At 36.4% G+C, this 13,573-nt stretch overlaps 1 protein-coding gene across 1 annotated transcript in view; it reads left to right on the top strand.

The window, feature by feature from the left end:
- Window positions 1-13,573, top strand: part of LOC143912591 (uncharacterized) — a 194,226-nt gene that overhangs the window by 76,155 nt on the left and 104,498 nt on the right. The window contains exon 4 of the mRNA XM_077431882.1: window positions 7,942-8,493. Within this exon, the coding sequence (XP_077288008.1) occupies window positions 7,942-8,493 (552 nt within the window). The remainder of the gene's footprint in view (window positions 1-7,941; window positions 8,494-13,573) is intronic.

Below are 13,573 nucleotides of genomic sequence, written 5' to 3'. Positions count from 1 at the left end.
AGGTTAAATGAATAAAATTGTTGTTTTATTTGTATTATGTATTGTGTGAACATATCACTATCCAAGTCATGCGTTCAATAATCGTGTGTTCTCTTGCCAAATGTTCAGTTGTCATGGAACCAAATCTTTTATTCTTACCATATTTACACAAGCACCTGGTATGATGCATTGACTAACAGGCTGGATTTCATCAATAGATTCAACAAATATTATAGGCTGTTTTTGTATATAATAATATTATTCTGTTGTATTAAAAAAATATGAATAGTTTCAAATCTTAAATACAAAATGAATACGGATTTTGATATCACAATCGTACTCTCAGATTGAAGAGACATTACTTGTGTCATTCCTTTATCTCATCGAGGTCTTATATGTATGTTTGTACACCTTTTAGAAAATTCGTATCGATTAAACTTTATGTAAATAAAGATGGCTATCATTAGTGGGGATTCACTTTAAGTTGCTTATGGGAATTTTCGTGAGGGGTGGATTTAAGTTTTGTTGCGTCGTGGGGTGATCTCATCGCACTTTTCCGTTCCCTTCTACGGCTCTTCCTATTTTTTGTCGGTCGTTGTGATGTTGTATCAATATATTCAGATTTGGGGATGAAATGTGGCGTATTGACAAGCGGTGACAGTTATAGCGCGGCTCACCACCCAGCCATCGTATATTTATGAATGGCCACTGTGCTCTGTGCAAAACCGTATCTCAATTTATTTCTATCACCGATGATTGAAAGTCGATGTGAGAAAAAATTTAAATAAAAATCTATAATTCCATTGCATTGCATTTTTGATATGTACCAGTCAATTTAATTTGAATCATGAATATTGCATTTTTTTCAATCTACATATATTTTTCATACAAAACTCGTTTAGGGATGCATTCCTGTCTAAAGCGTAATTTTTCATAATACTTGCCGCACTGTGATGGATCTTTAAATATATGTACTGAATACAGGATCTTCATATTTATATATGTATTCCTCATCAAAACCTCTATGATTCGAATTATGTCATTGCGAAATAAAAACATTAATCAATATCTACAGAAATAATTATTTTCGCGGGAAGCCCCTTAAACGCGTGCCTCACAGATGCGAGAGATGGGGGAGGGGGGGGGGGGGATTTAGTACGCTGCGCTCGAAGGTCAGCGCGAGAATGATATCCACCTTGGAATGACAGCTCTGCCTCAGCCGCTATTTTTTTAATTTCTTTGGCTTATTTTATATTTTGCGACACTTAAATACACGATAAAATGATTTTTATAGCTGATTTAAAATAATTAACCTAGTAGATTTTGTATTCTTTTAATTTAAAACACACATTTTAACTGGTGGCTTGGCGTCCAGCTCAGTAGCTACCGGATTTTTGAGCACAGTAAGGGAGGTGTTAAATTTACAACATTTATATTACGACCTAAGAGAGCATATTTATTAAGCAAGCTAATAACAATAATTACCCTCGCAGATTTTGCACTATTTTAATTTAAAACTCAAATTTTTAACTAGACGCTTGGTGTCCAGTACAGTGGCTAGCGGATTTTTTTTTGCCCAGCAAGGCAAGTGTTAAGCAAATACTGCAAAATAATGAATTAATACTCCCTGAAGACCACGCGAATTAAATTTTTGTATATTAAATACATATGTACATGCGTTAAATGGCATTACAACCAATAAAGTGAAAACCGATTGAGGTCACAAATATACCTATCAAAGGAAATAGTTTCTGATAAATTAACATCCATTCGATTTTATGATTATGAAATTTTTAGTTGTTTTTACTACTATTTAGTGATATTTTAAGTCTTTCAAAGATAGTAACAAACATAACTGGGATGATAGACAAGTTGCTGATCAAAACGACAGAAAAATTACTAGATCGTTAGCAGATAAATCTCTCGGTGAATTACTCCAATTTGATCCATCTTAATAAAGTAACTCAATTGACGAAATTAACTAACGGCTAGACAGGTGAATTAAATGTATATTTTTGATAGTAATATTGATTACAGACGAAAGTATTTCATGCTGAAGATGTATTGTTTAAATTATAAATTACAATACGTAGTCATTTGCATTGTTATCTAGTTGGTGCACGTTCTGGCGATTTATTCGGAAAACTTCGGTTCGATTGGAATGTGCTAGGTGCATTATTGTAAACATACAACGTTACGGTTATTCAGATTGAAAAAGGAAAAGGGACGTAGATGTCAAATCCGTCAGTTCTTTAGATGGAGGTGGTCCCGGGTATTAGAGGCGAAGCTCGCTGATGGAAGCCGTGCCGTCGCATAATCGGATGATATGGGATTTGGATGCTGGAATTGTCCCGGCATGTCCACACGCGCTATCCACAAACACCTAACTGCACCATACACATTTTCTATTCAACGTATGTATATGTATGTATGTAATATGAATTCAATGAGTCTTAGCAATAAATTTCCCCAAAAGTTTCCAGCCCACGTTTATTCACCTGTCATTGAAAAGTGAGCCGGCAAACTTTCCAGACAAAAGTTTCAGAGTGTGACTTTCGAACGAGTCACAAGTGATGCCGAAATTTAAATGGAAGTATACATACATACGTATATATAATGAATTGTATAATCGCATATTGAGTTATGTGTTTTAATACGATGAAAGAGGGCGATAATATCCTTTTATGTGGACGACCATTTGTAAATTTTGAAAAGATGTCCTTCTCGCAATAATCCGCCGGCGGATTTTACGGACTGGAGCGAGACGGCCGCCGGGATGATGCTGGATGCTCGATAGGGATGGAGAGATACGCTGGGTGGTGTATAAATCAATTGTCGCCCAATCTGGCAGTGGGTGCTCAGTCAGTGTGTAGGTGTGGAGATCGGAACATGATAATAATAGGTAACAGGGAGATTAAGTCGCGCGAAGCATGAATAATGGACCGATGGAGTGGTTGTGGAGCACGGGAGAGTAATCCGCACCACTCGTACTCCACCGACAGACGGTTTAATTCCGGCGACGAGGTGATAAATACCCCCCCACCCACCCCACCCACACATTTATGGACGTGTGTATGCTCATAATTGAGCCGAATAAAGTTCTTTTAGATTTGTTTGAGCGTTAGTCTGATGAAATACGTAATGGTGTTGTTCAATGGAATGGTTTTATTGCTACATATACATACATATATATTATTCAAATTTTCTATTTGTTGTATTTAAATTCATATTCTTTTCCATCACCAGTCAGTTTGATTGGTTGATATTCAAAAACATTGTTTGTACGAAACTGTATCGTAACAATGTGTACTAAAAGTGTTGAATATGATTAACTCATTATGAGTTTTTTTAAAACTATCTATGACTGTGAACTTATTTTTCGTAAAGTAACGGTAAAAACAATAGGTTTTGTAATTTAAACATAACTCCTAAACCTTTTTATCAATTAAATTGAAAATTGGAAGACAGATTTTTTATAGTTGTCTTAGACCGTATAATTTATCAAATCAGTATTTCTCACACTGTGGTGATTGCAGTATTCAATTTTGTACAAAATTTATAATCTTTTCAATATATTTTGACGCTACCACTCGTCTCTGTTTTGGGCAACTCTTATCCATCGCATCAGTGATGAGATGGATGAGAGTTGGATGATGGAGATGGAGAGATGGATGATGAGTCATCACTAGAGGTAGAACCGGAAGTGTGCTTTTTACTGGAAACAGGGCATTTTGGGTCTATTTTCCAGGAAATAGAGCATACTACAAAGCTAGAGTGCAAAAAAAAGTTCATCATAAATATGAACAATGCACGGCGAACAATAAACAAAGAGCGGCACGCTTCCGGTCCTACCTCTAGTCATCACTATAGCGCGGACCCAGAGCGCGCCGTCAATTGTTCAATTATTGTAAATGCTTTGTAAAAAAGGTTCGGCAAACCTTAAACAATGCGCTTACAACATGTGAACAATGAACGGCGCGCTCTGGGTCCGCTCTTTAGACTCTTCACACACATTTTTCTAATTTCATCTACCCATCTCTCCTGTAGGCTTAATTGCACCTTTTTACATTCTCTCGAGTACCATTCGAGTACTTCTTTCTTCCATTTTTCTAGTTCTATCATATATTATTGTCTATTTTTCATTTTCGCATTTACATATTTCGAATTTCAATAATTTCATACTATGTACAAATGTACATATGTATGATACATGAAATACTTGAGTTTGAGATCTTACCGTTCACATTTTGGGGTACTTTCCAATCAAAATTGAATATTGATAGTATTTCAACATAAATTTTTCAATGAATTGATTAAAATTGTCTAGCTGACAGTTTGACAGGCGCCACCTCTCATCCATAGTACATACAGTCTAATGAAATTTAGCGTCTAGTTTCGTATGCGCGCTCACCGCACTAATAACATGAATTGTTCGCTCTAACTTGCACGATAACAATCGTCGTGAAAGTGGAGCACGACATTAAAATATATAGTGTCTGCTTTTACGATATGGCAGATTCACCTTTCATGACGTATACTCTCTTGCCGTACGTGAGCAGATTTCCATTTTTCCTCCGACGACTAGACGAGGACGTAAAAGCTTAACGGCTCATCATTTTCGACGGTTTTAATTGCAAATTACAGAATCGGATCATTGATAATGCGTAATGTATTATTATAGTCACGAATTCGCCATGTGTAAACTTTTTCTGATTAATTTTGTACGCATAGCGCTTCGTACACCCGGTTTTATTGTCTCGAAGAAAGACACTCGAGCGCGCTTGTGTGAGTAATATTTTTATAGTATCCATTAAGGGATGATTCTGTAATGCGTAACCAACCATTAGTGAGGAGGGTGTCTTTTCACGAAGTTTGTATTTTTCTTTATTCCCGGGACCCTTCCCCATATATCCTCGTCACGCCAAAGTTGCTAAGCACGACCGTGCCAAATCCGATCATTGTATTCATTCCAACTTCACGATATCACGTCGATCATGTGCATGATCATAATATTTTATCTAGTGGAGCTTATTTCGCTTTCAATTATTACGTTTTAAAATCTGTCGAGAGCAAAAGCACACGCGACAAATATCAAAGCTATTACTTGAAGCTTCAAAGCTTCAGTACTAATTATGTACGTCGCGATGAACCTAATCAATTTAAGTTACTTTTTTGACATATCGATACATTAACTTGTAAGCCTCGTTGGTCCAAAAATAAATTTTATTAATTACTTTTATTATACTTTTTCCATCTTATTTTTATGCTGCATCTTCTCTATCGAATGTGTAGATGGACGCACGAGAGAACTATACACAATAGCCGAATTATTCGGGCGAATTTTCAGCAATGCAATATAGGAACATACTCAAAAGTGCGGCACTGGATGCATACGTGTACTCCAGCTGTGAGAGGCGTATCTTCTTGTCATTATTTATACGTAAAATCTTATTATTTCAACTAATTTCTCCTACATTTATTTAAATACTATCAATAAAATATTCTAGGGGATGAAGCTCGTGAAGTCTAACATTTTTTGCATGTGGAAATCTATCAACTAAAAAAAGGTGTCATGAGGTACCTTTATTTGTAGCGGTACGTGCTTTTCAGGTAGTTTTGCACATGTAAAAAAAACACTAGCACGCCTCATCTATACCAGGCCAAAGCTCACCCCCTGGAGTGTTTTCGGTAGAATTTTTATTGAATAAGAATTAATTACTTTTCAATCCTGTATAATTTTAATAGCTTTTTATTTTCATTAAATATCATTAATATTTCAATTTTTGGTCTTATTTAAGTTTGGATTATTGTGGCAATACAGGAGTCCCTAATGCGCCACAATGGTCGAAAAAATGAATTAATTTCTTCTAATATAATTTTTTTACCTTTGTATTGACATACATAGGTTTGACAGTGATGAATAACAGTGATTCCCATATTTGAAACAATGTATGTAGAAGAAACTTGTCGAAATAATAAAATCGTACGAATGAACAATGACATAAGTCTCGCCCATTCACTGCTTATTTCCATTTAGGCATGCCGTGCCGTACGATTGTGTGTGTCTGCGCCATTACAGTTTTGGTTTCAATATTTACCTAAAAGTGGTTTTAAAATGTGTATGTCAAGATATAACAGTAAAACATTATTTATGACCAAAAATTGATTTGTAATGTTTACAAATTCGGTAACGATATTCAATTTCGTGAGTCTTTTATTTTAAGCCACGACAATTTTGTTTAAGAAAATTTATTATCAAAAAGCAACATCATGAACAATTTTATATTGTACAATAAAAACGATTAAAGTTGTAAATGTCGTAAAATAAATCATGTTGATCAATTCAATTAGCCAAAAACTGTGTTCATATGCAGAAGGGTTAAATGGAATAAAATAGCTAGGCGTATTATGGAGATACCGTTTCGATAATATAGACGTAATGTTTTAGAGTCCCAGGGGCAAACAAACAGATGGCGTAACAAGGATACGCACCGCTCGATGGGCACAGTTTTATCTGGGGCTTTTCGAGTAGGAGTAGACGGTATCTGCCCACACCAGTTGTTCTAATTAGTCATTAGCCCGGCGGACGCGCAGATCCTGGACTAGAAGGAAGGAGGACACGACCGGGGCCCGGGAGAGGTGCAGGAGAAAGTAGATACAGCACAGGATGCGAGTCCTTTATCTCCGCCTCTGAGGCAGTTAGTTATCTGTAGCACGGTTCCTGTGGGGTAAGAAACTAAGACACAAGAAGATAGGAAGTACCGGGCTCCTTCGGTGATATATATTTAGTTGATTCTCCCGAGATTGAGGCTCTTCCTATACACAGTAAGCGGCGTACGGTACCCACCCAACACCCACCTCCTGCCTCGCCATCCCTCGGTGAGCGGCAAATAACGCAGTAAAGTTAGCTTCGGTCGTGGGGTAGGTGGGAGGGTGGATCGGCGTCAGGGGGTGGGTTTCCGCTAAGGACGCCCCGGGTAATAAGTGACCTAATGATATTTTATGGCTGGAGATATGTTATATCATTATTATAAAGCAGCCGTGTAAGTAGGTGTCCTCTTACCAATTATCAGACACGTTTGACGCCTCCGTGACTAGAAACCTTTCAACACATTCAAGACCGTCGATGATACTACATACATACATATATTCAGGTTGATTAAATAATGTATATAATTCTAGTGGCATGTAAATAAAAATATCGCAATTCTCGGTAAAATATCGCAATTCGGATAAACGGAATTAATAATTTATTAATAATTTAAAATTTAATAAAAAATTCCTTTGTTTTTGTCGTGGCACGCATTATTCAAAGTAAAAAAGCTTATTAAATTTTCTTAAAATGAAATTACGACTGGTTTAATTTGTATTTATTTATTTTTACATTCATGTACGTATACCAGGAGGACCTAACAAGTATACCCCAATGCGCAGTTCTAACCAATTACAAACATCGATATACAATTTTTAGAATAATTTTAACAAAGCATCATAGGGACATCAATGGATAAATCTTTGATAAACATACATTTTTGGAGCATTTTTATATATGTAAAACGTCAAATTTCGAATACTGAGAAACTCGTAATTTTCGAGAAATTTATAGATAAATTTGCAGCATTTTTATACGAATCAGCGAAATTTGAGATGCTGAAAACTCGAAAATTGCGAAAAAAGGGTAAAGGTTGCCAATTTGTTGGAACCATTTCAATGAAAATCAGATAAATTCGCAAAATCTGATTGGAAACGATCGACCTGGAGTCACAAACCAAGGTCTGGCCAGCAATAACCAGTGGGACTCGAAACCGTAACCACTATGTTCGAAAGCATATATCCTAACCACTAGTCCACGCTGCTGGTTATTTGTTTATCTCTATTGTATTACGCATTATATATTATGTTATTAATTGTATATCACATTTTATTGTTCTATAATTATATTTATAAATAAATTTGTTACAGAAGTAGCTACGCCTGATGCGGTCGCCGTCAATGAAAATCGTGGCGATGTTATAGTACAAAAGTCAGACGATGCAGAAATGACAGCAGCAGATGATGAAAACCAAATGGAACAAGCAGACAATAATCACAATATATTTAAGAGGAGCAACGAACCTACCGTTCACACCGCTAGGGAACCATTGGGAAAGTCGCACAACAACTCAACACTACCGTCCAAAAGCAACAATGAAAAAACATCAACAAAAACAAAGAGAAAATCCATCGCCGTGCCCGGTTTAGTTAGAATACACATAGTGCGAAACAAGAGCGACGAGAACAAACGGTGTCCAGCGACACCCAGAGTGAACGATGCTGTCACAAGTGCCATATCCTTAGCTTCTAGTATTACAAGTGCCAAAAATGTCGATTTAGTTGATAATGTTAGTTGTGGGGTGGTGAAAAAGGAACCAAACCAAGATCGGATCACGTTGCAGGAGTATCTGGAGACCAACAATGCAGTCATCAGAGTGCCAGCTGCTACAGCAGTAGTACCTCTACAGAAAGTTGAAACAGGTCAGTGCTCATTACTAAACACTGCACATTTTATATTGTGTCTTAAAATTTCTGCTGAAAAGCTTAAAGTTAAAAATCATATGTACAGTGATGATGCAACCAATGTCCAAATGCATATCAGTTACCTACTGAATAACTGAAGGGGAGATGAAATATTAAGTATGCGCGAATAATGGTGCTCACCTATCAGAGAGGTCTTTAATCAGACAGCTTTAATCTTGTTTATGGAGTTGTCCCGCCATTTCATCGTAGGTATATGATACCCCCAGGCGCCACGCGCGGTACAAATCTGCGTGGATGTGTGCAGCGGATGAAGCTTCATTAGCCGCACACTGCACTTCAGATTTAGTGCTGCCCACGTGGAGAGGGAGACGAGGAGATGACAACTTCGAGTTTCGTAGTTGTGTTCTTCTTCGATTAGCCCGGCTGGTTGTGTGTGTTTGCAGACCACCCACCCGTTTCATGCCACGACCCTCCCACCTCCCCCCACCCAACGTCGACCGAATTAGTTTGCGCGTGTGCCCAAACATTGGCGAAATCTATACGCATTGTTCATAAACTAATCCAATATATATCTTTCGGGATAGTTTGATTGAATTTGGCAACTCGGTTAAAATCGATTAATAATAGCTTGCGCCGCGTCGTACCTTTTGGAAGTCATTACTCCCTTAAACATACGCCATACCCACTGTGAAGTAATTGCCTATACCTAGACAGGTATTAATATTGCAACGTTCAATGTGCTCAAAATCGAATTAATCAACGTTGAGAATCAATTCGAGTCTTATATGAATGAGTTGAAAGCTTTAATTTAAATAAAAAGAGAGAAGGTGTTATAAAATATTGATAGGTTTTGTAATTGCATAAGTTTTGTATTAGATGTTTAAGTTCATAATCTTTTAGTTTTTTCAATTGCTCTAAGCTGATTATATTCTGTTCAAATTGTTTTAATATATTATACTAATTACTACATTTATGGATAGCTCTTTAGGCTCAAGCATTTTAATGTTTTGATGGTTCAATTTTATTTGAAAATATTATACAATGTAAGCATACAGGTATTAATTACAAACCGCAAGCATATGTATGCCTGCAACAATCAATTAATTTAGACTAGACAAATTTGTAATTTTATTGATACCATCACATCAATTAAGTTAGATAAAATTGGCAAACTGTAACAGCAGACGGTTGATCTGGTTTAGTGACTTAAGGACGGGAGGTTATTAGGAGACCAAAATACGAAGAAAAAAAATCCTTTCACACCCAATGCGATAACTAACTACCTGTAAAGCAAGGGATATAGAGATCGGCGACCTTCGGAATTTAGCGTAAAAACTTGTGAATTTAGAGCGCTGAGCTACATACATACATATATAAAATACATACATATATACATATAAAAGCTACATACATACATATACAAGCCAGCAGCATAGCTCGGACGTTAAGCTTCTGCTTACCGTCAAGAAGGTGCCGGGTTCTATCCCTGAATGAAAATGAATTTTTCAGAGTATGCTGTTGGTCAGACCTGGATTTGTGACTCCAGGTTGATCGTTTCCTATCAGAGTTTGCCAATTTTCTCTGATTTCATTGTTGAAACGGTTCCCGGAAAAAAAAATTGGCTAAAAATCCTTCCTACCTACTATGTCATCACTATTTGAAATTTGATGGATGTACAATAAAAATTTATGTACAATTCATAGATGTCTCGTTAATTTGCGAGTTTTTTCAGTGTCTCGCAATTCAACGACTTATAATAAAAAAATGCTGCATTTGTATTTGTAATTGGCCAGGAAGGCGCATTGGGATTTACCTGTATTAATTGTTTGTCAGTAATACCTGGCACGCTATTAGTAGTTTTAAAAAAAAATGAATACCCATAGAATTATGTATAGCAGTTTTAATACTCTACGAGATGACTATTGTCGTAACAAGGAACAGTGCGTATTTCATCATTAGTATTAATTCGGAATGTGAACTGCGGCGGGTTCGTCAGTGCACGTGTCTTCTCCTCCGCAAGTGCAGTCGAATTTTCTAATGATCCCGAGGTCAATTGGGCGAAGTGCATCCTCCTCGTCTGGATCATGTAGTCGTGGTGAAAGTGCGTCGAATGTATGTACTCGAAGTCGAATACCGCACCACACTTGACACCAGTTGACTCCGTGGTGACACTGCGTGTCGCAATGTTTGCTCCACAACAGACGCACATTGCCCTGACGCAATCGAATCGCCCGCATCTCTACGCTTCTGAACGTGTAATTAAGTAGGTACACCAAACGGTTCCTAAATTCATCACGTGGAATTTCATCTCATTTTTATTATGTTAGAGCTTGTACACATCAAGGGCTCATTCGTTTATGCTCATATTAGAATATAATATTTGAATGATGGGGCATCACTCGGCTAAAGGGGTCGAGATCATACAATATCTTCTACTGTAAACCATTGTCCGCTATGAAAATCTACATTTTTTACTTTATCTATAGATGATATATCAATTGATGAAATATTGCGATTTTCATATTGAATCATCAACTTTGGTACATATATACTATGTTATTGTATCGTCAAAAAAAAGATCGGAGCATAAGATCAATTCATCTAGTTTCGTAATTAACAATTTCTTTACGATAGGTAGGTACAACTTTTCAGGCAATATACATTCGTTCATTACTGCTGTCATTATAATTTATTTTTAAACTTTAATTCATCGTGTCTACGATTAAAGGTAGCTACAGACTTTTATGACTGATGTGGATTGAACTTTGCACAGTTTATTTACTCCATGAGTGTTGTTGGTTTATTGTGATTGAAATGTTTCATTCTTGATCTATTTGAGATTTGTGACCTCTCTCGAAAAATAATAGAGTTGGAATATTTACTCACATATGTATGTAGGTATCTATGTATATCTAAAAATATATTTTTCGAATAAAATATTCACTTTTAATCAACTTTTGTGAATCAAATGTTTAATCACTGATTTTTTTATGTTTTTTTAACGTAAATATTCAATTTTTATAATGTAGATTGATATCTACTTACATATATGTATAAAAGGATAAAATAAGCATAGTAGCAATGAATTCAAGTTGATACTAAAAATGGTATTTCATTTCAATTGTTATTCAAATGTATTCACAAGTTTATATAATAATTTGAAAGGTGTGAAAATATATAATAGGTATATAAATTGATTATAGCGATCTGCTTAATATGTATCCGATTGCGATCAACCTTATAGACATCATTGATGTATGGGTATTCGTACAGTGCACAGTGGCGGCGCGTACATGTTTGAATTTTCGCTCGGACAGTGCCGAGTTCCCGTTTTTATCGACACTCAACGGATGACGTTATAGGTCGCCGTAATCACCTCGTAAACAATCAACGTAAAATTATACGGCAACGAGTTATTAACTGCCTCCGAGCCGTAATTATAATCAAGTATCGGGCTCGGGGGTGGGGAATGCCACAGGGTTGGGGGCGAGGTCGCGAAAAGGGGCCACGTGGGGGGAAAAGTCTCCTTTATTGCGGGGGGCCCCTTTTATATGCCATCGCCATTTTTAACGACGACTTCACTTTCTGTGTGAGATCGCAGCGCCCGGCTTTCCTCCTGGCACCTCCACCTCCCCTCCCCACAACTAAATTACCAATAAAATTTCAATGAAGATCGTCCGAGTTGGTCGACGTACGGGTCATAATATTCGTCAATAAAATTATTAATTTGCCGGAAGACACGAATGCGGCACTTTTGCTCTATAAAAGGCAATTAGGGTGTCGCAATTCTTTTCTTGCCATATTTTCACTTTTCGTTCGTTTTCTGTGTTGCTGCACTTTTTCAAATTCAGATTAGTGAGTAATTAACTTAAATATATATGTACAATTCATTTGAATTAATTCATGTTTTTCAAAACTGTGAAGTATTAGCATTTCATATGATATTGTTTCTACGGTTTTCAGATGAAATCAGTAAATTCTATCAATACATATGTAATATGCTGTCCTATTTACTATTCACATTGGGTGATATCTGAGAATCAAATACAAATGTACATACATACATACATACTAAAAATATAAACGGTTTTCTGATTTTCCGAGTCGAATTGTTTTATTCGACAAAGTTTCTTTATTTGCTGAAACCGTTAAGTCATAAAACGAGTAGGTAAAGGGTGACGTCCCATGCAACGTTTGGCGAAGGAGTGTCACTAGAAGTTCACGAGTGGAGGTCGTAACATTTTAATTTGTGCGTATCATTCAAAGTTAATATCTATATCTTTTTCTACATTTTTTTTCACGTACACCAAAACGACACCATGATTGGGAATAGTTTCAAAAATATCAGTAGACGAATAATCTGCATACTTCTAAATCTTACCAAAAATTTCATAATTTTAATTTGCTCGCTTTAAAAAAATTACAGACGTACCAGTGGGGTGCCGTCATTGGACTAGTGGGACTAGGTTAAACCCCCAAAATCTTTTGCCTAAAATTTAAAAATATCGACAGTTTCAATTACAATAAATTAAAATTGTTGTCCATTTTGATATTGTTCACTCGGATTAGCAAGGTTCAGAAACCAAAATCGGCCCTATCTGAGGTATTAGTAGCCCTAGTGAATTGTTATGGTATGGTCCGCCGCGTCGTTCGCTTGCACAACCTCACCGTCTCAATTATGTTGCCTTCTCAGTATTGGCGAATTGTTATATATATGCGTTCTGTCGAAGACAAAACCTTTGAAATTCACTTGTTTTTTCAAGCATTGATGGAATTTTCACTAAGAATATTCTGATTTGTGTCCATTAAACATCATTCTGAACTACTTGTTTCGTTAAAGCAGCACATATTTACACAGAACTTCTTGAGTACAAATATGGCAAGGGACTCGCTTCGCGAAACAATCCCCTCAGACCAACATCAGTGCGGAGCGCGCGGAAACAAAAAAGACCTTGAAATGTTGCATTCTACATAGATTATTCGAAAAATCTTTGAAAAAAAGTTTTGAAGACAAACAAGATGTTAGAAAAGTAGGCTACTTAGAATATTTTTGTTAGCACAAAAATGAAAAATTGTA

The sequence above is a fragment of the Arctopsyche grandis genome, chromosome 6 (assembly GCF_051622035.1).
Source record: "Arctopsyche grandis isolate Sample6627 chromosome 6, ASM5162203v2, whole genome shotgun sequence".
NCBI classification, from domain to species: Eukaryota; Metazoa; Arthropoda; class Insecta; order Trichoptera; family Hydropsychidae; genus Arctopsyche; species Arctopsyche grandis.
The sequence above is the reverse complement of the archived record's forward strand: the minus strand, read 5'-3'. Positions and strand labels throughout refer to the sequence as shown.